This window comes from Quercus suber, unplaced genomic scaffold, assembly GCF_002906115.3.
Source record: "Quercus suber isolate HL8 unplaced genomic scaffold, Cork oak 2.0 scaffold_97, whole genome shotgun sequence".
NCBI lineage: Eukaryota > Viridiplantae > Streptophyta > Magnoliopsida > Fagales > Fagaceae > Quercus > Quercus suber.
Genome location: NW_027069562.1, coordinates 533277 through 558120, shown reverse-complemented (window position 1 = coordinate 558120; position 24844 = coordinate 533277). Strand labels below are relative to the sequence as shown.

The 24844-nt window shown below is 33.7% G+C and overlaps 1 protein-coding gene and 1 long non-coding RNA gene across 2 annotated transcripts in view; one reads left to right on the top strand and one right to left on the bottom strand.

Annotated features, from left to right (window-relative positions):
- LOC112005959 (exonuclease DPD1, chloroplastic/mitochondrial) overlaps window positions 1-21533 on the bottom strand; it is a 39257-nt gene extending 17724 nt beyond the window's left edge. The window contains 4 exon segments of the mRNA XM_065774728.1: window positions 19340-19523; window positions 19526-19742; window positions 19744-20005; window positions 21433-21533. Coding sequence (XP_065630800.1) covers window positions 19340-19523; window positions 19526-19742; window positions 19744-19926 — 584 coding nt within the window. The 5' untranslated portion in view covers window positions 19927-20005; window positions 21433-21533.
- On the top strand, window positions 6398-10007 carry LOC136068067 (uncharacterized). Its single transcript, XR_010629456.1, has 2 exons — window positions 6398-6931; window positions 7565-10007. It is a non-coding gene; the product is annotated as an uncharacterized LOC136068067 (long non-coding RNA).
- Window positions 21534-24844: the final 3311 nt, after the last annotated feature.

Genomic DNA, 24844 nt, shown 5'->3' with positions numbered 1-24844 from the left:
CCTAAGCAAGATAAGGAAAATTTAGCAATAGGCCCACATGAAATTTCCAAAGTACAATTTTAAGAAAATTCCATCTCAAATTCATCATACACAAGATATAAAACTTTATGTGTGTATNGATATATGGTATTTTAAAGTGAGTATCTAAAAAAAAAAAAGTATGTTCTTATATTAAAATAAACAATTTTTTTTTGGACAAGCTGATGTGATCGAATGCTCTTACTCTTAGTATTAGATAATGGAGTCCATAAATATTGAGCTTGATAATCATGGTATTTTCTGAAGGAAACAATAAAGCATAGCAGATCGCATGTGAGATCACAGAAGATTGAGATACTTACTAATCAAAAAATCTGATTAGGCTAATGGTTTCAATTTAAATATTGCATGCTAGGAATATTCTTGACCTTCCCGAATAAAAATTACATTATTTGACTAATTGTAATTTGTAAAACACAAGGCTCTATCAAAGGCCAAAAATTGCTTGATATTTCAACTATCACATGTCTGAGTACCATATATAATGATCAAATCCTTGTAATTATGTTAATTGAGTTCAAGGTCGATTGTTTCTTGCTAAAAAAGAATTACTATTATAATAAGAATGATTTCAAGGCAATGAAAAATGATGATGATTACTTGTTTATTAGGCCCCATTCAGAATTACTTCTTTTTTAATTACGTAGATCTCTTTGCATTTGGTAGCAATATTTGGTACTTAGATAAAGTCAATAGTATTGGTATAGCTGTAACGTGAAGTATTGCATATACTTTACAAAGAAAAGAAGCATCACGTGTGATTACTGATTATGCCTTGCTTGATATATGTAGCATTAGCATTACTTTAATGAAGTAATCTTAGAGCAATTACATCATTTTGTGCATAAGATTTTGTCTATTTTACATTTAAACCTACTTTTTCTATTTTACACAATCACTTTTGCAAAACATTCAGATCAGTTTATATATTTTAGAAGATATTTCAATAAAATATTCATTCTTCTCAATTTTTTATTATTTCTGTCAACTACCTTTTACATACGCGCGCTCTCTCTCTCTCTCTCTACCCATTTTTCTGATTTGTTGCTCTCTCTCTTATACCCATTTCTGAACAAAATCACCTCTCTCTCTCTCTCTCCTCTCTCTCTCTCAAAAACTACCAACCCAAATAATCACAAAAAACATGGCATCAGGTTCACGGGTGGTGGGGCCAGACTTCTTCACCGGCCAATCCACGAACCAAGCTCCACAACCCTCTTACCGATCTAACGTCCCAGGTCTTTTTCTCGACCCATCGACCCAGATCGCTCGCCATCAACAACAACTACAACAGCAACATTAACAACCGCATACAATAATCGGAAAAAGAACTCTCTCTGACTACCAAGCCCACCTGTTTCAGAACAACCAAGCTAGGCTCAATGGCTTTTTCTTCCGCTCCGTTAAGCCTCACACTTTTCAACACACTCTCTAATATCGCCGCTCTCACCCACAAGCATCGATCAAACAAGACCCACAAGCACCGATTGTTCCAGTCAAGCACCGATTGTTCCAGTCAAGCACCGATCGTTCCACAAGCACTGATCAAGCACCTATCATTCCACAAGCACCGAACAAGCATCAATCGTTCCAATCAAGCACTGATCTATCTCTCTGTTGGTTTGTCTGTGCGTGTTTGTTTGTGTGTGGGTGTGTTTATGTATCTCTGTGTTGATTTGTCTGTGTGGATGTGTTTGTGTGCATCTGAGGAAAAAGAAGACGAGGAGAAGAGAAGTCACTGAGTTTGTTGTGCACGGAGAAGAGAGAAAAAAAAAAAAAAAAAGGTGCAAACGTGAAATTAATAAAATAATAAATACACATGCTACAGTAACCATATGCACGGTTACTGTAGCGTATTTATACACAAGTGTACACTCACTGATGTGGGTGATTTTTTTGCTCAAATTATGTAAAAGTAGTTACTTTTTCCATTTTACACAAGCTGATGTAATTGCTTTGTCCCTTTCTTTTTTTTTTTCAGGCCACAAAGCATAAATTTTATATTTATTCTCCTTTTTTATTATTTAAATCTTCTCAATGATTATTAAAGTTTTATTGATGTTCATCCTGCACATTGAGTTATAGGGTTGGATTTGGTTAGGCTCTTTTTATTCTTTGCTAAAAACCCTGATCAGTATCAATTGCATCATTTTCTCCCAATTAATTCCAGTGCACATTTGAAATTGAAAAATTCTATAGTCACAATTTTTTTGGGGGAATAATTACCTACTTCCAAAATTTGTTAAGAGCACTCACAATAAAAGATATATAGTTGCTATAATACTAGTTTAGCAGCTAAAACATCAAAATGCAATCTATGGCAAAGTTGCTATGTCTAAAAAAAAAAAAAAAATAGAAACAGAGCTACAGTGGGCTGTCAAACATAACAGCTCACTGTAGCTTAAAACTTATAATATATATATATATATATATATATATAACTTTCTCTCTCCTTTCTTCTTTAAGGGTCCGTTTGGTTGGGGGAGTGAAAAAGTGGGAGGATGGAAAATTAGTAAGAGGATGGAAAAGTGGGAGGATAGAAAAGATTTGGTTTTCCCTTATATGTGTTTGGTTGGAGAGGTGGAAAAGTGGGAGGGTAGAAAACTCTTTTGTTTGGTTAGAGAGAAAAAGGAGAGGATAGAAAATGTACTTTATATAAACTGACTATTATACCCTTGTTATATTATTGGTAAGAGATAGATTTATTTGTACTCATTAAATAATATAAAATTTACCAACAATTATATTTTTCAATGAGAAGTGTTACGTCCACAATATTTTTCGCAATACTTTCTCAACAAAATTTATGTAGAAAGTTGTTACTAGTTCTAATTTGAACCCATCACTGAAATTATTTTTTTACTCACCAATATTAACTAATAACAATTTATTACTTAAAATTTATTGTGAAAATATTGTTGTAACATTTCTAAAATAGATCTTTTATTCTTTATATTATTTCTCCTTTCCCCCTTTTCATTTCATCCATTCTTTTTTTTTTCTTTTTCTTTTTCTATGCTATCTCCTCCACACATGTCCTATCTCTATTCCCACCCCCTTTCTTTTTCTTCTTCTCCCTCATTCAAGTATCAAGAATAGCACATCCTCTCTCTCTATCTCTCTCTCTCTCTCTTGATACCACATCCTCTCTCTCTCTCTCTCTCTCTCTCTCTCTCTCTCTTTTTTCATTCGGTTTTTTTTTTCTACGCTCCACCCCTTCTTTTTCTTCTCTCCCTCATTCAAGTCTCAAGAATAGCACATCCTTTCTCTCTCTTTTTCTCCAGCTTGCTCTCTCCTTTTTTTTTACTTGATTCTAGAATAGTCATCCCCAACGTAGTCCAGTTAGGTCATCTTCATCCCAAAGCAGTTGGCCTAGCCGGAGCCGTCGCTCATCTTTGTCCCCACGCAGTCTAGATGGTCAAATGGCTTCTATCTTCTTTCTTTTGTCTTTTTTTTCCCCCTTATATTGTTATGATTTGATTAATTTTTAAAATTGTGTTTTTGAGTTTTGTATTGTGATAATCTGATTATGCTTGAGAGAAAGATTGTTGTGGTTTTAGTCATTGTGTTTGAGGGCATTTTCTGTAAAAGGGTTGGGAAAGCACTTTTCTCTCTACAATTTTCCTCTCGATTTGGGAGGATAAAAATTGAGGGCCAGGGAGAGAAAATTTTCTCCCAGGTTTTCAATCCTCAGCATTTTCCTTCGTTTGCCAAACAGTGAAAAACACTGTTTTCCACCCTATTTCCTTAATTTGTTTTCCATTTTCCCTATTTTCACCACAACCAAACACAATGTAAATTTTTTTTTCCCTCTTTTTTCTCTTCTCTTTCTTCTCTAACCATCCATTTCTCTCAAAAATTTCTCTCTTTCTTCTCCATATCTCTGCCTACCTCCTCTTCCTTTCTTTTTTTTTTTTTTTTTCCTTTTTTTTTCTTTATTTATTTATTTATTTTTTTAAGCTATGGCTGAAAATATCACACTCTCTTTCTTTGATTTTTTTTTCTTTCTTTCAATTTTTTTTCTCTCTTTTGTGGTGGTGATGAGTTTTGTGTCAGTTGTGGGTGAAATGGTTATGGGTTTTGTGGCCGGTTATGGGTGTTGTTGTGATGGGTTTTGTGGGTTTTTTTTTTTTTTTTTCCCCAGCTGGTAGTGATGATGATCGTTGGTGATGGTGGTTTGTGGGTCGGTGATATATGGGTTCTCTTTCCTTTTCACCGGTGGATCGTGGTGGTGGTAGATGGTGGATTACGGCTGAGATTTGGTCCAATTTTGGATCATGGCTGGATCACAGCTGATAATTTTTGGTTTTGTTTGGGTCTTAGCTGATCTAGTGGTTTTTGTTGATTTGGTGGGTTTTGGGTTTTGATTTGGGTTGAGGTTATGGGTGGTGGTGTTGTGGCAATGGGTGTGGGCGTGAGCGGTGGTGGCTGGTGGCAGTGGGCTTTGATGGGGGTGGTGGCTGGCGGTGTCTGTTGTGGTGAAGATGGGTTTTAGTTGTTTTTGTTTAGAAAAAGAGAAATACACAGAAAAAGAGAGGGGAAGAAAGAGAGAGGAAGAGATGAGATTGATAATAAAAAAGAGTTAAAAAAATAATATTTTAATGAAGTGGTAAAAAATATAAAATCTTTGTTGTAAGGTGTATTATAAAGTGGGTTGTTAAAATAGATAGAGTAGTGTTTAGATGAATGCTCTAAGGTGGTATGTTATTGTAGGAACAATATCATTTTCTTATTAACTGTAACATCATTTTTATGATGCATTTATCACAACAAACAACATTAATAATTTTTTTTTTTTAAATATTGTAAAATTTGTCTGGATCTTTTGACTTATCATATGCTAAACCCCTTCAAAACAATAAGTTAGAAAGGAAGTTAAGTGCGTACATAGAAATTGAGCCTTACATTGGCCATCATTGTTTAGCCCAGAGAGTGAGAAACTATATGAGAGGAGTAAAGTGAGCTGAAAAACTATATGTGAGCCATCACTAATTTGAAGTTTTGAAACACCTTATTACAAATGTCCATGGGCCCAAATTTTAACCATTATTTCTATAGTTGGGTGCTTAGTATGCTTGAAAGTTCAATATGAAGAAGGGAGCATGATTTTTGGCTAGGAATCACCTACAACTCTTATAAGTTAAAAAAACTCTTTTAATCTCCTTAAGCAAGATGAGGAAAATTTAGTAGGAGGCCCACATGAAATTTCCAAAATACAAATTTGAGAAATTTCCAACTCAAAATTCATCATACGCAAGAGATAGAACTTTATGTGCGTACACAATCTCATACATAAATGAGAAACTAACATTTTAGCATGAACAGTTTTAGAAAAAATAAAAATAGAAAAAGGAAATGGTAGTAGGAAGTCATGACATGGATAAGTAAGATTAAAAAATATAAAAGATTAGATAAAAGAGAAAGAAAAGTATATAACTCTAAGTTGTTGGCAAGTAGCAATATATTTCTTGCTTTTTTGTGTTTTTGTTCTCTCTTTGTTTCCTTTTCTTTTGAGTTGGAGAAGGAATATACTTTTTGATATGATAGGATACACTATATATAATAGAAGTCATTAATGGGTTCTTCATGACATTAGTTCTAACAAAATTGAAATTAAGGCTAACTTGGAGGCTTTCCTAGGTGTGTTTTGAAGCCAAAATTGAATTCTTTTTGTTGTAAGTATTAATAGTTGCTTTTGCAAATTTGTTCATATATACATGTGTTTTTCTATTATTATTCATAAACAGTAAGTTGCTATGCTTGCTTAAAATTTGTCATATAGATATTAAATGCAGTAAATTTTTATTGCACTTGGTTTATGTTACTATATTCTTAGATCCGTGCTTTTATTTAATATCTATTTATAAGTTAATCACATGCAAAATTTCAAAATAATAAGTTGCCATTTACCATTAAATCAATATGGTTAGCCATTTAGTATATTTAAAAAACCAAAAAAACAAAACCATAAGAGTTCTTTATAGATTTGTGAGTTTTTAGTGCCTAATCACCTTGATATTCAAAAAAAAATAGTAGACCACCTTAATATTTAGTAAGTATATGATAGTTGTATCAAATAAAATTATTCCAACTATGGGTTTAGCAAACTATTAATACTTTTTAATGAATGGTAAGAATTGACATAAGCGGAAAAAAGTAAATAAGAAAAAAAACTTTTTAAGTCTGAATAATTGGGGGAAGAATTAAAGACATGGTTGGAACTTTTGTTGTTAAAGTATTCTTATTATTTATTCTTAACTTTTCAGGTGCATTTCCTTTATATAAATAAATAAAAAAATCATATTTAAATAAAGAAAAAAAAAGGAAATACAATTTAAAAATATTAGTCTTCCCTGGGTCACGTCCATGCCTCTTAAACAATGAGGCCCAAATCCAATATTCATTCAAAATCCAAACTTCTTTACTTGCTTCTTAGACACAAAATCAAACACCTCATGTGCAGGTGCTGCTGCTCTCACTCACGCCCAGATTCTGTACACACTCCTTCTTCGTAAACGTTTGATCCCACCCAAAAGAAGCCATCAATCTTTTCTTAAATTGAAACAAATCGGAGTTTCTCATCAAAATCGAGCAATAAAAAAAAAATGCTACAAAACTGAAAAGGCAGCAATTCTGAATTCTCACGCCTATTTCTCTTTCTTTGTTTCTTTTCATCTATATATATGATATATAGATTTGGATTCAGCTTACCAGCCTTATTGTATTGAGTCATGCTTTTATTTTTCTCTAAACAAATTGGATGTTATTGTGTTTGTGACTCTGTGCATTTGATACAAGAAGATGGAGCAACAACAGCAACTTCTACATTTTTGCGTTTCAAAGCATCCATTGGTACTTGTCGTGGTTGCCAAGAATCAATTTATACAACCAGGTAAAGCTCATAATTTTAAATTTTGTTTTTTTGTTTTTTTGCGGAACATGTATATTATTTTGTTGCAATCATAATTATTAGTTATACCCAGCTTACAAATTCTTTGAAAGTATATGGAATTTCTTAGAAGTAATTGTTAGTAAAAATGCGAGGCTGGACTTTTCTTCTAATAGACGTCGACTATTTTTCTTAATTAATACCCAATATACCAAAAATAACAACTTTCATACATTCCAAGTAGAGGGAAATCCTCTTAAATGGAGGTGCAGTTGTGGTCATCAAAATAGCTCCTGAAAAGAAGAAGATAAGTTTCAAAGATATGATGCATTGTTTCACCCATTTATTGTGTCTATATAGTATTTTTATAACTAGACATAACAAGTGGAATTTAACTGAGATTTTACATTGTGTTTACTCATGATGAAACTAAGAAGCCCACCAGTTGAAAAACATTTTGTAATTCAGCATTGTTTTAATTTTTGCAAATGATGATAGCATGCTATTGTGTAATCTTTTAGTTTTCAATTATATATCTGATTAGTGGGCTCCCAAGGTGCCAAAGCAGACTAAAATTGAAATGCTAGTGCAGCTCATGGATTCATCTTATAAACTCATTATGTTGCAACAATCCAGGTTGGAATTAGAGAGTGCTTCAACCGACAATTCCAGTTTTTCAAGTTTGATGTTTGCGGATAACAATGATGGGTCATAGTCATACACTGATTATTATCTAGTTATGTATGTTGGCACTTTTAAGAAGGTGGGTTTGTCTTTGATTGAAAAGTCTATCACAGAGGAGTTATGAGGAATAATGGAAGAAGTAGGGGAAACAGTATGAATATTATTGCTTGAAGTGGAATACTTTGAAGAGAGAACAGAAAAAGCTTATACTGGATCTAAGTAATGCGGTTGATCAACACAAAAATAATAGAACAAGAACTATACTTGTCTTAAGTATTTCTTCTTGGCAGAGTCCTTCAAGTTTGGATGCTAAAATAGTTTAGATACTTGAAGGCCAGCTTTGTGGAGAGAGTGGTGAAGATGGGTAGTGATTTGATAAAAACCTTAAAGATAGAGGAGTTGGATAAAAATACAAGAAAAAACAATGTTAAAGAATCGTACTTGCCAATGACTTATAGCTCAATTTTAGTGGTAGATAGATGTCCTTCATGATGCTCCCATAACGAGGCACAGGACCCTGCAGTTGGCTGAGTGCATTCATCTACCGTTCATGCTCACTTATCATTTTGTTCCTCAAGGACATGCGCATGGACTTGATCGCCAATAGCAGACCATAACATTTCCTAGCAATTGCTCTTGTAACAATATTAATATATTCTAGCTCAAACTCATCTCCTGCATTCTATACAAACGAGTACCAAGCCTCTTCTTCATTCAGAAATATTTCCATGACATTCGGATTCATTTGCCTACACACTTCATTTGCTTACAGTTGGCATGGCCATCATCTTGTGGAATCCCCACAATGTCAAAATCAATCTTGTTGGGACAGAATTTCACAATGGTAGTGTATAAACTGAATGGCATGGTCCTCAAATGCCAGTAGAAACCAAGGGCATGAGATCAGAAATCATAACAATGTCAGCCCAAAAAGGAGGACTTGGCATGTGATCATAAATAATAGAGAACTTAAGAATGGAGGCTCAACTCAAGTTTTAAATACTAACAAAGAAAGGCAAGAAAATGGAGAATCATTTTGAAGATGACGGTGGTGAACTTGATTACAGGTATGTTCCTTTTTTGCTTTAAGTGGTTTGTGGGGCGTCCAAAATGAGGTTATTGAGCTTAGTAGTATTGATTGGCTTGGTATCTAGTAGAAATGTCAAATTGAATGAAGTGAATATATTATTACGTTGTTAGTAAGCACTTTTTTTAGACCCTTTTTTCCTCCATTTTGTGAAAATAGTTTGCAGACTATTATGTGGGCCATTTAATTCTCAAGGCGTGATATCCAATATGGCCATTTAATTGAGATGACCCATTGGACACAAGATGTTTGAGGAAATGCCCTTCGTTGGGCTCTTTGGTGGTGGGTGATAGCTTATTTTGTTAGCTTGTCAAAGTATTCACAAGTAAAGGATCAGCTTGATGGAAGTATTTTGATGGTAACCTTTTTCTACACTAATACTTGAATTAGGTTGAGATCATATGAATTTTTCTTTTGCTACTTAATATTACATTAGAAGAGGGCGCATGCTAATTTGTGTTGAGATTGACACCGTAAGGCGTTTATATGTCCATTAGCTATGGAAATTGAGATATGAAATTGGAGCATGTGAGAGATGATTCTTGGGTTCTCTAAGGGGATCTCACAAAGTGAGCATTTACATTGGGACTTGTACTTTTTCGTTGATATAAAATGGCAGTTGTTTGATTAGCTAGAATTTAGATTGCTTCCTGCTGAATGAAGTTCTTATCTGCTAATAATAACTACAGAATCACATCTTGGTGTATTGGTTAGGACTTGTACTCTTTTGAAGGGTGCAATGTGGGATTTTTCTAGGACTGTTCTAAATATGTTAGCAATCCTTTCTCCTATCAGACTTAAGAATTGATGAATTATTCATACAAATTCTTGCTTAACGGTTGTCTGTCTTTTCTAGTCAAATGTCTTTAATGTTTGATGTGAGTAACAAGATTAAAGCAAGGTCAATGCTTTGCTGGACCTAAATATATTCTAAGCTCTCTTGGTTTTTCAAACTTGGTATAGTAGATTATATGCTATTTTTAAAGGGCATCTGCATCATGAAGCTTGAATTACAATCAAAATCTGCAGCCAGCAGTAATTTCATGTATGCAGCAGCTGGGCAGAAAATGCATCTGCGGTATTGAATATTCTTCAAGGCAGTAGCTAATGAAAGTTGCAGCTGAATTGGGTGATGTTTTTAGTTTCATGTCAGTATTTTTGTTGTAGTTTTGTTGTTTGTAATAATTTGTGCACATGCATGTATTAGGTGATCTATTAATTAGGAAAAAACTAAGAATGTGCTAGTTACAATTGTAACTAATTCTGTTACAGAAGTTAATTACACAGCAGTAACCACTTAGCAAGGCTTGTCTGCTTGTGGGGCTAGTAGTATATGGTAATTCCAACGTAGAATTTTGCTGGGATTGTTCAAAACATGTTTGCAATCCTCTCTCCTAAACTTAAGAATTGATGATTTATTGATACAAATACTTGCTTAATGGTTATCTGTTTTTTACCAGTCAAGTGTCTTTAATGTTTCTTGTGAGTGATAAGATTAAACCAAGGTCAATGCTTCTTTGGTCCTAAACATATTCTAAGCTCTTTTGGTTTTTCAAACTTGGTACAGTAGATTATATGCAAATTACAAAAGGCATCATGCCCCCATGATGGTTGGTTCTTTTCATTTATTCACGGAAGTAGAACAAAAAACGAAACTATTGAATGGTCAATACAACTTTCTTTGGTTTTTTTTATTTTTTTATTTTTTTAATGAGATATTTTTTTCCACGTTGATTGGGTGATTTTCTCAAAAGCAATAATAGGGTAACACTAATGGAGAAAGGTGGTTTAGTATCTCTCTATAATTGGATGCTATGTAAAACATATATAATAACAAGGTGCTGGCTTCCTTGTATCCAGGCTTTTCACCTATATTTTATGTGCCAGGAGATGGCAAAGGAAGCAGACCTTCTTAATGACGACCACTTCAAGCCAAATATTATACAATACAAAATCTCAGTGAGGAGGCCAGCACAGTGCCTATGTCTATCGCATGCCTGATTCTATATATAAAGAATAAATCCTATCAATCTATTTATACATGTATATGCAAGGGAATAGCAATTCAGTCTTATATGAGCTATGGCTATGAATGTTTACCCATAGAGAGAAATATGGAAGGATAAAGTGGACTGAAACTTGGTGAGCTAGCCCAAGTATCAGAGTGGTTGAGCCACCCCTAATTAGTAATATCTTAACATAAATGTCCACAAGCCCAAAATCCAACGACCTTTCATATAGTAATACAATATGCTCATTATGGTTCATCAAAAAAAAAAATGCTCATTATGTGGTTGTGTACCCTGCGTCCCAGCCAAGCTTGAACTAGGCTCTTGAAAGTCCAATATCCAAAAGCATGGGCGCTAGATTTTTCGCTAGGAATGGTTACACCTTATAAGTTAAAACTCTTTTAGACTCCTCTAAGGAAACCGTGGAAAACTTTGAAGTTGTCCCATTGTCTTTCAAGTCCATTAGTCATTCACTCGGCTACCATTCTAATTACTTTGGAAGAGTGGCACTTATCTCGTATTCCCTTCACTTTTTTTTTTAGGTAGAAAATATTCCCTTCACCTCAGTAGCTAAATCAAACGGTTGAAAATAAATCTTAGGAGACAAAAGATTTTTTTTTTTTTAATGAGAGATTTTTTCCACGTTGATTGGGTGAATTTCTCTAAAGCAATAATAGGGTAACACTAATGGAGAAAGGTGGTTTAGTATCTCTCTATAATTGGATGCTATGTAAAACACATATAATAACAAGGTGCTGGCTTCCTTCTATCCAGGCTTTTCACCTATATTTTATGTGCCAGGAGATGGCAAAGGAAGTAGACCTTCTTAATGATAACCACTTCAAACCATATATTATACAATACAGAATCTCAGTGAGGAGGCCAGCACAGTGCCTATGTCTATCGCATGCCTGATTCTATATATAAAGAATAAATCCTATCAATCTATATATACATGTATGTGCAGGGGAATAGCTATTCAGTCTTATATGTGCTATGGCTATGAATGTTTAGCCCATAGAGAGAAATATGGAAGGATAAAGTAGACTGAAACTTGGTGAGCTAGCCCAAGTATCAGAGTGGTTGAGCCACGCCTAATTTGTAATATCCTAACACAAATGTCCACAAGCCCAAAATCCAACCACCCTTCATATAGTAATACAATATGCTCAGTATGAGGTTGTGTACCCAGCGTCCCAGCCAAGCTTGAACGAGGCTTGAAAGTCCAATATCCAAAAGCATGGGCGCTAGATCTCTGGCTAGGAATGGGTTACACCTTATAAGTTAAAACTCTTTTAGACTCCTCTTAAGGAAAATGTGGAAAACTTTGAAGTAGGACCATTGTCTTTCAAGCCCATAAGTCATTCACTCGGCCACCATTCTAAATACGTTGGAAGAGTGACAGGTGAACAAGTCCAAGACCACTTTATTCTTCAGTCGGAATACTCCTGAGGAGGTGCAACAGGAGATTAAGGATCTTTTGGGAGTGCCGGCCATAAAGCACTATGACAAATATTTGGGGTTGCCATCCTTTGTGGGGAGGCAGAAGAAAGCATGCTTCAATCAGATCAAGGAGAGAATATGGAATAAGATGCAAGGGTGGAAAGAGAGACTACTATCTCAAGCCGGGAAGGAAGTAATGATTAAGGTTGTGATCCAATCTATCCCCACCTACTCTATGAATGTGTTTAGATTGCCACTTGGGTTGATCAAAGACAGAGTCTATGATCCGCAAATTTTGGTGGGGAAATCAAGATAATACAAGGAAAATACAATGGGTGAAGTGGAGGACGCTTTGCTCCTCAAAATCTCTTGGAGGTATGGGGTTCCGAGATCTTCGACAATTTAATGATGCACTCCTTGGTAAACAGGTGTGGAGATTTTGCCATGAAAAAGATACTTTGCTTTACAAAGTGTTCAAGCCAAAATATTTCCCTTCGGCCTGTATCCTTGATGCTGAAATCAACCCACGGAGCTCCTTTGCATGGAAAAGTATAATGCAAGCAAGGGATGTTATTTGTAAGGGTGCTAGATGGCGTGTTGGAGACGGCTCTTCAATAGATATTTGGAGGCATAAGTGGCTGGACACTTCAGGGGGTGGCAAAATCCTTTCTCCTCAGTTAGATTCATCTCTGGCTGTAGTAAAGGATTTATTTATAGCTGGAACGAAGATGTGGAATTCTGTCCTTATTGATCAAAAAATTTTCCCATGGGAGGCAGACAGTATAAAGAACATGCCTGTTAGTTTTCAAACGGACAAGATTTACTTACTTGGCCGTGGACCTCAGATGGAGTTTACTCGGTCAAGAGTGCCTACCAGATTTTGGCTAAGGAAGCGCTCTCATCCCAGGCTGGCTCGTCCAATCCAGAAGCCTCAAAGACCTTATGGAATGGTATCTGGAAGCTCAAGGTCCCTAACAAAGTTAAGCACTTCATGTGGCGAGCGTCAAATGAGTCTCTACCTACGAAGTTCAATCTTTGTGCACGGCATGTCCTACCTGACAATAGGTGTAGCCTATGTGAAGAGTGTCCAGAAGATGTTATCCACTGCTTATGGTTATGTGACCACGCTAAGTGCATTTGGCTCTCGGACCATGCTTTCTACCATCCACGCACAAGGACGTTCAGATGCTTTGGTGATTTGGTGACCTTCATGTTCTCGGAGTTATCTTCAAGTACTGCGGTGCTCTTTTCGATGGTGGCCTGGTGCATATGGACTAGACGCAACAAGTTGAGAGAAAGGCAATCGGTGTGGGACGTCGGAGTTACTGTGAAGAGAGCGAGGGAGCTGCTGCAGGAATTCAATGATGTGCAAGATACTCCTACACGGCTTACCATCCCTCAGGAGAAAGCGAAATGGAAGCCACCTGGTGCCGGGTTGTTCAAGATCAATTTCGACGGGGCTGTGTTTGAGGACAGGTCGTTGGCTGGTCTGGGCATCGTCATACGAGATGAGTCTGGGCTGATCATTGCGGCCCTTAGTCAAAAAATCCCCTTGCCAAGATCGGTGGACATGGTGGAAGCTCTGGATGCAAGGCAAGCTCTTATTTTCGCCCAAGAGATTAGCATCTTCAAGGCCGAAGTGGAAGGTGACTCCTTGAACGTCATACAGGCTCTCAATAACCCAAAGCCCAATAGAACTTTGATGGGCCACATTATCAGTGATATCCAATGCTTAGGTGCTGCCATGCAAAAGTGTGATTTTATGCATACACGTAGGGGGGGCAATATGTTGGCCCACTCCCTTGCACAAAGAGCAGTTTTAGCTGCTGATACAGATGTGTGGTTAGAAGAACTACCACAAGACTTAGTTGATATATTTCAGTTTGATTTATCTGAATAAAGTTGACTTACCTTTTCCTCAAAAAAAGGTAGAAAATATTCCCTTCACCTTAGTAGCTAAATCAAAAGGTTAAAAATAAATCTTAGGAGACAAAAAAAACTCCTTTAGGAATGAGTGTACGTTACTAAAAAAAAAAAATTTCTGTTATACTGTATTTTCATAGATTGTTTAGACTCTAGAGGTAAATAAATTAAGTTCTCCAAAATGGATTGGTTCCAAATTTATTTGATTCAAGAGGTTTGAGTTCCTAATACTCTAAAAGAGTGACTCTTATCTCATAGTGGCAAATATGAAAAATAATTAAACCATGTGATAGATGAGTATAGACTATAAACTACTAAAAAAATAAAAGAATTTTATGTTATATTGCATCTCCATAGATTATCTAAAGGTAAACCAAAATAGATGGGTTCCAAATTTATTTGACTTTAAAGTTTTTACTTCCCAATATTTTTTATCAAACAAGGTTAATTTCACATTTTGTGATATCACCTGATTTAATAAAATCATCTACAATTTCAGAAGTGGGTCTAAAATCATCATTCTTGCACAGTTAAATTATTGTTTTGTTCCTCTTGGGCTTATCCATGGCCATGATCACCACTAGCAAACCACATCATATCCATGCATTTGCTCTTTACAAAAATAGTAATTTCTTTGGACTCAAACTATGGATGAGTTTGGCATCAGTTTTAAGTTTTAGCTTTTAGTTTTTATGTACACCTTTTTAAAACCTTACTCTCTTTTTTTAATTACATTTTCTCACTTTTTCAAATTTTTTTAGGGTACAAGTATACTTTAGTACACTTTTAGCCAAAAAAATTTAGCAAAAAACTAGATAAGTTGTTTCCAAATAGACCCATATCTCCTACATTCAACATAACTAAGTTCCAAGCCTCTTTATTCAAAACTTGTGCAGACACAATTGGTATTATTTACAATCTTTAAGAGATGGGGAGAGGTTGAGGAACCAATTGGCATTCATTTGGAGCACTGGTTGTAGTATATTATTATACTACAAGCTTTTGGGCATGGTGTTTGAGTGATGCATTTGTACACATTTTGAATTTTATTCTGCCTCCTTATTGTAATTTCCTTTTGGTCATATTCAAATCAATTTTTCTTCCTTTTGAGTTACACTCTCTTCCTTTTTCTTAGACGTACAAATGAAGGTAGTTTTTGATTCTCTTGTGAAGTCCATTAATAGTATTTTAATATAGTAGGTACCAATCTTTGCCTTTGGCACCAATCTTTGGTACTTTAATAAAGTAAATAATATTAGTATAGCTGTAACGTGAAGTAATGCATATACTCTACAAAGGAAAGGAAGCATCAAGTGTGATTACTGATTATGCCTTGCTTGAGATATAATGGGAACTGGTTTTTTTTTTTTCAAATTTTTTTTTTTTAATTTTTTAGAAGTAAGAACTCATGGTTAGTACCAAGACCAACAAACAAATTGTTTTTTATCACAAGTTCCTGCATAATGCTTCAGATAGTAGTAAAGCTGTGACTTCACTAGATATTAGAACCAAGTGGGATGCAATAGGATGATGGAAATGCCTGGAATCTGAATTGAGCACATTCATTGTTGATGTACCATAATAATATTGAATTATGATGAGGAAGGTCAAAAGTCATGCATGCAGTGAGGAAATGTTTTGATTCTGAAAATATGGTCTAACTCAAATTGTCTATCTAGATAAAGCGAAAGCGGATTTATGCTATTTATAATAAGGTTTTTGTATATTGGGTATTATGCTCTACTCCAATTTTTGGCTAATTCCAAGGAATTTTACTTCTCTAAATGTCCATCCAGCTTTGTTCTCTGGTTTAGCCAATAAATGTTTCAGCTTGTTAAGTCCTGGAATTATGGATCTTGTTATTTGTTAGAAAAGAGGACCACAACTGACATTAAACAGCTGAGGAACACCCATAACAATAGAAATGGTTTTGCAATTATTTAGCCAATAAGCTCTGGCCCAAACGACGAGCTTATAAGTTCAAGACTCATGAGTGCATGTGTGATTTACTAAACCTACCACAATTTAGGAAACGGTCTTGCTTATAGTTTTAAATGTCTAAGTAACAGTGGATGACTTAATCTGAAGTTGATTTCAATTGAATTTTGCATTTTATTTCTATTTTTTCATTGGTAAGTTACATACACATTTGCTCGGTCTTGCCCTTCACCTTGTTTTTATAAAAGAAGGAGATGCCATTAGCTCATTGGCTTTTGTTTTCTATTTCGTTGGGTAGGTAACTTGTCATTTAGGTCTCTCAAGTTTGTAATCTCTTGTGCACTGATAATAAAAGCGTCAAGCTCCGCATAGCCCTTTGAAGCTCAGATGCAAAGCACAAGTGCTCTTGATAGTAAACTAAAACATAAAATGTTTAATAAAATTAAAACAGGAATATGTTTTGCCTCTTACCCTAAATGAATTGTGCAATTTATATAAAGTTTGTCAGTTCAAATTTACAAAAGTTATTTCAATTTCTTAAATTTTAATAAGTAAATTTGATAACAATTATGAAAATAGACAAAGTGATAATAATCTAGTCATATAAAGTTGAAATATAACATTTTTATACGTAAATTTAATATCGTTGAACGAAGCTAAGGTTTAATCAAAATGTATCCTATAGGCTAAGATCAAAAAACACAAGAATACTAAATTTTCCTTCTTTGTGTCTTTTGATAAGTTTTTTTTTTTTTTTTTTTAAATGGTTCATGTCATTTTCTTCAAGATCAAGTTCTTATTTAACTACCAATATATTATATTAGCAATATAGGCATGATTTATGCCTCTCCAAAACCACCTGATCTGAAAGGTAAACAAGCTTTGCTTCAGTTAAGCGAAGCGCTTGGACTTTGGCCTAAGCTATGATGTGAGAACCCTGAGGAAAGGCTCGTTCCCTGGCGTGGCTAAAGTGGAAACCTGTTTATTTAGATAGGTTGTTGAGCAATCATTAAACTATGGTTTACTTATTGTTGCAGTATGACTTACAATCAAGTTAACTGTGGTTTTGTGAATTAAATGTAGGATGTAAGAAGCCGTCAGAACCTGGGGTGTGTTTGGCCGCTCATAATGCCGCAGTTTCGATGTGCCTTTTTTGCGTAGTGAATTTACTCGTATGTAAGCTGAGTTTCCTTCAAATTGGTTGTTTGTGGATAGCTTACTCTGCACGTGAGATGATGAAATCCAAAGGTCTATCTCTCTCTCTCTCTCTCTCTCCTTTCTCTCAGTGCACACACAAACATTTTTTTTTATGTGTGTTACACTTGACACAAAGAATTTGTATTGATTTTATCTACAGGTGAAAAAGTACTTCAATTTCATTGCAACCCTTCCTCAAAGCTTTGAAATTTTATTAACCGATAACTCATAGGGCCATGGCAACTTGTTTCTAACTTTTATTTTTCTTTAAATAAAATATAATAATAAACAAACAAAGAGCTATGGCTATTTGGATCTTGCTCTCGTAGGCCCAGCCATGGGTAGAAGGTCATTATGTCACTGTGGAAGACCAACTCAGATGCCCCCCTCTACCCATTTTTTTTTATAAAAAAATAATAATAAAATAATAAACAAACAAACAAACAAAAGAACCTTTTGGGAAAATATTTTCTTGAATTGTCCCCAGAACAAAATAAATAAATGTGATGTCAAATAATTCAATAATGCAATCATTAACGAGAGAAAGTGGTTCAATTTATTTGTTATAAATAATAATAAATAATAATAATATAAAAACAAAGGAGTAATAATAAACAAACAAAGAGAAGCTAAGTGGGGACACAATATTTTCTTGAATATTACAAGAAAGAAGTTTAACTCTAAATTGATATAGGGTCATCATCTTGCAACCCACTATATGATGATAAACTATAAAAGAACCAGCATATGAGCTTTAGTCACAGACTTTTTTAATAATGCATGTAGCTTGTTTAAATAATACACATGAATAGTTTTTAAATTGACAGAAGAGATTGGAGAAAATAGTTTTAACGAATTAGAGCTAAACTTTACTTTGTTCCATAAAATTAATAAAAAAAATTGTGATGTCAAATAACAAAAATAGAAAGAAAAAATCCCATATTTTCTTTGTTAACCAAACACAAAAACACAAATGTCTAACCTTTGAACACTCTTAGTCTAGTGAACAATCTCAATCTCTTCTATTTCTCTCAGTTTAACCTCCTCAGTGGACTTTTAATTAAGAAAAAAAAATGGAGCAATTATCATGACAAACACTAAAGGTTATAATAAGGCAAACACGGAACACCCTATTCTTTTACCTTCTAGTAGTGCCGAAAGATTAATAAAGAAGAAATTAGAAAAATGAGAAAGCATCCTGCAAAAATTAATAAAATGGAAATGTCTAAATTAGCCCTATTACAACAGACTAACATACTACAAAAAATCATGACACACTATGTTGTTGACATAAATTTTCACTAGAGAAATAGAAGCGTTTGACATTTATGGATACAACCATACTAATTTTTAAACGGACCTACAAAAATAAGAAGCAGTTCCATTTTTTGAACTAGCTGGTGATTCTTTTTTTGCAATTTTTCTCCTGTGAAACGTCTAGGCAATTTAGTTGCCCATTTTTAGCCAAATCTTCTAAGTCTAGTTGTGAGTTTCATGTTTGGCATAATTGTGTACCGGTGATATAGCTCCCTAGTCACACATGACTCATTGTATCTTTTTTTCCTTTTCATTTCAATAATACATGGCCTTCGGGTCTAGTTTCTCATAGTAAATAAAAAATTAAAAATTAAAAAAAAAAAATTTGAAAAAAAAAAAACCAGTTCCCATTATATCTCAAGCAAGGCATAATCAGTAATCACACTTGATGCTTCCTTTCCTTTGTAGAGTATATGCATTACTTCACGTTACAGCTATACTAATATTATTTACTTTATTAAAGNCAAAAACATGAAAGCAAAGTATAAAGTCATAAATTTATTTTTTTATAACATATACTGAGAAAATGAAAAGAAAACAAGAAACTTTGGAGTCATTTTATGACTAAAGAATTGAATAATATACCTAAGTCTTTATAATCTTCATGTGGCACATAATAAATTATATTCCATGATCACATCAATAAATGGTCTCAGGCACAGACAAGTGGAGAAGAGTTATTACAAAATTTGAATTGATTGCCTACATATGACACAAAATAGAAGCTGTAACTTTTTATTTATTTATTATTATTATTATTATTTTTAACTTCTTTAATGGGACTGCATATCAAACAATTAAAATATAGGATACCTTGGAATATCAGGTTTGTTGACCATACGGGTTGTAATGCCATGAACATGTGAATTTGGAACAAAGCGTTGAGGGTTTACTAGCGTCTGGAAAGTGCTGTTTTCACCACCCTCAAGATCTCTAAGTGCAATCTCAATGATACGTTCATTCTCTCTGCTAAAACCAGTTGTCTCGATGTCAAAACAATAACTGTCACAAGGCTAGCCAGTTCCTTATTCTCAGCAATCTTTTGTCAAATATCACAGTATTCAATATTTTGGAATTGACTAATTTCTGTCTTATTTACACTAAATGTATCACTTTTTGAAACCAGTCCATCTAAAATTTCATGCCCAATGTTGCTTGGTTTGCTTTGCTGGGTGGTTTTATTTCTTCCCTCTGCGTTTGTAAATACAGGTCTTTTGAGTCCATTTCCTATTGTAACCTCTCTCAAGCCCATAGATATTAGAACCAAGTAGCCTAAAGCTAGAACTGTTTTTGTCAGTCCTACTCAAACTGTGGAAGCTTTCCCTCCAAAAAGTAGCTAAAGTGGGGATTCTGCATCTGGGAACTCGCAAGATGGAAAAGCACATGGAACCTGTCCTCATCTTAACTCCAAAACTATAGAAGAGCAAGGTTCCTATATAGTTGTAAATTCCACATAACACACAATCAATCAGCTTTGACCTGAGGAAGAAATAAATTGATTAGAGAAAAAACCGCTAATTCTCTACCACCTCAAGCATCAGTGCTGCATAATGATATATTGCAGTTCACTCAACACGAACGATGTATATTAATGATAAACTATGAAATTCAAATTTAAGGGTCCAGCAGATCACTTGATTTTAGTATTCTCCCAAAAAAAAAATATTCCAAATCTTCATTAAAGTAGAAGAGCCCAACAATGTGACATACACCATCCAATATACGAAGCCAATCAAGCTCTAAGAAGCATACTATAAGCCAATTAACAATATGTCTGTTACCAGACCAAACCACCTTTCAAACCCAAGAAAAACCAGAATAAAATGCTTCCAATCAGACAAACCAAGGGTACCTACAAAAAATTTACATAACTCTATAGTGGAGAAGTCACTAAGAAAGTCCTCACAAATTTCATACACAATCATAAATTAATTCCACTTCTACCTTAACAAAAAATGCTCCAAAGATAAATAACAAAATGATACCAAAAAAGTATAAAAATATACCTTGATATAAAAACATAACTTAATGCTTATTCCAGTAGCAAAAGCATAAAAAAATGGACTCCATACCAGGGAGAGGGGGAATACTATCAATGAAATTTTAAACTTTATCCCCAATAACATACCAACCCCTTATCAGCAACATTTTCAAACCAACCTTAGTCACATAATGTGATTCAGAATCATCCAAAAGTGGAGGCAATCCTTGCCTTAATCTTCTTAAGTACAATGAAAAACTCAAAATTACAACAAAATAAAATGCCCTATTTGATAAAATAAATCAAACTCATTAACCTGCATACAATTGGCATATAAAGTGATCAACTTTAATAGAACTAACTAAAATATAGACAAAAAAAAAAACCCCAGTACCTGAACTAAAAAATCCCAAGCATGCAAATTGTAATCACAAAAAAGAAAACAAAATAATATTATTGTTGAAAAAATTTAAAACTTTATCCCAAAAAACATCAACCCATTATCAGCAACATTTTCAAATCAATCCTAGTCACAAAATGTGACCCAGAATCATCCAAACTAAAAGCCGCCCATGCTTAATTTTCTTAGGCACAATGAAACCCTCAAAATTACAACAAAATGAAACACCCCATTTGATCAAATAACTCATACTCATTAACCCACATATAATTGGCACATAAAGTGATCAACTTTGATAGAACTAACTAAAATTTTTAAAGAAAACCCAGTACTCTTTTCTGACACAGACAAACAGAAAAAAAAGAATTTCTGCTAAAACAGTATTAGAAGCTGAGTTCAGTCTGATTTGGTTTCATTTCAAAGAGCATAAAAAGACACAAAAATCAGTTCCAAGTTCATATTTTCTTTTTCTTTTTCTCACAGCATTTTCTAAGAAACCAATAAGAGAGAGAGAGAGAGAGATGCCTGGTAACTGTTAAGATTGAAACCCAAAAAACAAGCGGATTTGTGTGAGATTTGAAATGTGATATTTTATAGTGAGAAAGAGAGTTTATCTCGGATGGCTTATGGAGATGAGAGTTTTTGTGAAAGAAGCAACTGTGACTGTAAGAAGGCAATGTTGAGCTTTTGGTATTTTTTTTTTTTTTTATTATTAAATAATTTTAATATTTTTCAAGTTTCAACTTCCAACCTAAACTTTCGGATCCATGAATGATGCTCCATCCGGGTTCAACTCCTCTCTGGTTTTGTACCTTACAAATATATATATTTTTTTTTACAAAGACGGTTACGTCTACAATATTATAACAAAAATATATAGGAAGTGTATGAATAATTGATCTTGAGATATTATATAGAAGAATTTCTTATGAGAATTCTCTGAATCACTAAGATACTCAAAGTAATTGTGCTAAACTTAGTTGACTAAATATATATTTTTCTAGTAGTCTAGCAAATTTGAATTAACCATTTGACATTTTTTTTTATTAAAGATAAAAATAAAAATCTATTTAAAGCCTTAATTAAAAACAATTAAATAGGTTTCCATCAACAAAACAAAAAATTATATAGATTTGACTGTAAAAAAATTTGTAATTAAGTATTAAAATTTTTAATTCTTTCCTTTAAAAAAATAAATTGATTATTCTCTTATAAAAAATTGATTCTTTCCTTATAAAAATAATAAAATAATATGCTAACACAAGCCCAATCCGATAGCCTAGCTTGCTAAAGACAAAATGGGCATTGACCATGGGTAGGGTCATGGGTTGGGGTTTTCTCTTTCGGTCCAGCCCGTTAACTAATTAATAGCCCATTATACCTAGCCCATTGTGCCCATGGGCCAAGTAAAAATGGGCCGGGCCGGCCAGACCAGGCCCGTTGACAACCCTTACCTGTCACTTATGATTTGTAATAAAAATGTTATGGAATAGCATTTCACTTTTTTTATACTTTGTCCAATTCTCATGCCATATCAACAAAGTCTATATGAAGTGGGTCCTAGAAAAGTGTAGTTCTTACTTCTTCTCATATTAATTTGGTTAATAAATCACTAATCCATGTGATGCACATGCAAATTATGTCATAAAAGTGATTTGATCATGTCATGAATTAATTAGGATAACTTTGATAGACTCCAAAGTTGGTGATTTTAACCTATTCTTAGTTTAGATTTTTAATGGTATCTCTAGTGTCTTTTGTGGTTATAATTTTTTTTAAAAATAAATAAGAAATAATTTCAGTTCATTGTGATTATTCTTTTTCATCAAGTTAAGATATCAATTAATTTTTTGTGTAACAAATCAAATTTTTATTAGTTGAGCTATTTGGAATCTCGTTCATGGCTATTATACTTGATATATAGTTATTTTTTAGTATGATAGGAATTAAAGACAATTTTAAAAAAATTGCTGCTATATGTGATCACGAAGTTGCCTTGCTAAAATAACAAAAAAAAAAAAGTTTCTTGTAATTGAGCTTTATCTCAAATTTTATTTTGTAGTATTAGAGCACTCGCATTAGTGCTTGTATAATAGAAAAAATACCACATTTTATCCAACTTAAGCCCAAAATTCACCCACATTAGATTATGCAAAGTTATGTAAAAATACATGGTTGCTATAGTAGCCATGTAAATTTACACTAACACTATGCATTTTGCATTTTGCATTTAGTTTTTTATTTTTTCTTTATGTATCTTGAAGATAACCAAAAAAAAAAAAAAAATAATGGTGGTTGTTATGTGAGAAGAANACATTTGATTAAACCTTAGCTCGTCAACGATATTAAATTTACGTATAAAAATGTTATATTTCAACTTTATAGACTAGATTATTATCACTTTGTCTATTTTCATAATTGTTATCAAATTTACTTATTAAAATTTAAGAAATTGAAATACTTTTAAATTTGAACTGACAAACTTTAATATAAATTGCACAATTCATTTAGGGTAGAGGCAAAACATATTCCTGTTTTAATTTTATTAAACATTTTATGTTTTAGTTTACTATCAAGAGCACTTGTGCTTTGCATCTGAGCTTCAAAGGGCTATGCGGAGCTTGACGCTTTTATTATCAGTGCACAAGAGATTACAAACTTGAGAGACCTAAATGACAAGTTACCTACCCAACGAAATAGAAAACAAAAGCCAATGAGCTAATGGCATCTCCTTCTTTTATAAAAACAAGGTGAAGGGCAAGACCGAGCAAATGTGTATGTAACTTACCAATGAAAAAATAGAAATAAAATGCAAAATTCAATTGAAATCAACTTCAGATAAGTCATCCACTGTTACTTAGACATTTAAAACTATAAGCAAGACGTTTCCTAAATTGTGGTAGTTTAGTAAATCACACATGCACTCATGAGTCTTGAACTTATAAGCTCGTCGTTTGGGCCAGAGCTTATTGGCTAAATAATTGCAAAACCATTTCTATTGTTATGGGTGTTCCTCAGCTGTTTAATGTCAGTTGTGGTCCTCTTTTCTAACAAATAACAAGATCCATAATTCCAGGACTTAACAAGCTGAAACATTTATTGGCTAAACCAGAGAACAAAGCTGGATGGACATTTAGAGAAGTAAAATTCCTTGGAATTAGCCAAAAATTGGAGTAGAGCATAATACCCAATATACAAAAACCTTATTATAAATAGCATAAATCCGCTTTCGCTTTATCTAGATAGACAATTTGAGTTAGACCATATTTTCAGAATCAAAACATTTCCTCACTGCATGCATGACTTTTGACCTTCCTCATCATAATTCAATATTATTATGGTACATCAACAATGAATGTGCTCAATTCAGATTCCAGGCATTTCCATCATCCTATTGCATCCCACTTGGTTCTAATATCTAGTGAAGTCACAGCTTTACTACTATCTGAAGCATTATGCAGGAACTTGTGATAAAAAACAATTTGTTTGTTGGTCTTGGTACTAACCATGAGTTCTTACTTCTTACCCTAATCATGTTTGAATACAGAAATTTTCAGATGGGCAAGAGATTATTTTAGAATTTGGAGTTTGAAGTACTTTCTATGTTTCCACTTTTACTTACTGCCGTAGAATTTGGTATCAATTGATTACTCCAGGCATATATATGCTACTTCTGTATGCTTTCTAGACATGCAAATACAAACGCACACATGATCCTAGGTTCCTTCAAAAACATGAAAGCAAAGTATAAAGTCATAAATTTATTTTTTTATAACATATACTGAGAAAATGAAAAGAAAACAAGAAACTTTGGAGTCATTTTATGACTAAAGAATTGAATAATATACCTAAGTCTTTATAATCTTCATGTGGCACATAATAAATTATATTCCATGATCACATCAATAAATGGTCTCAGGCACAGACAAGTGGAGAA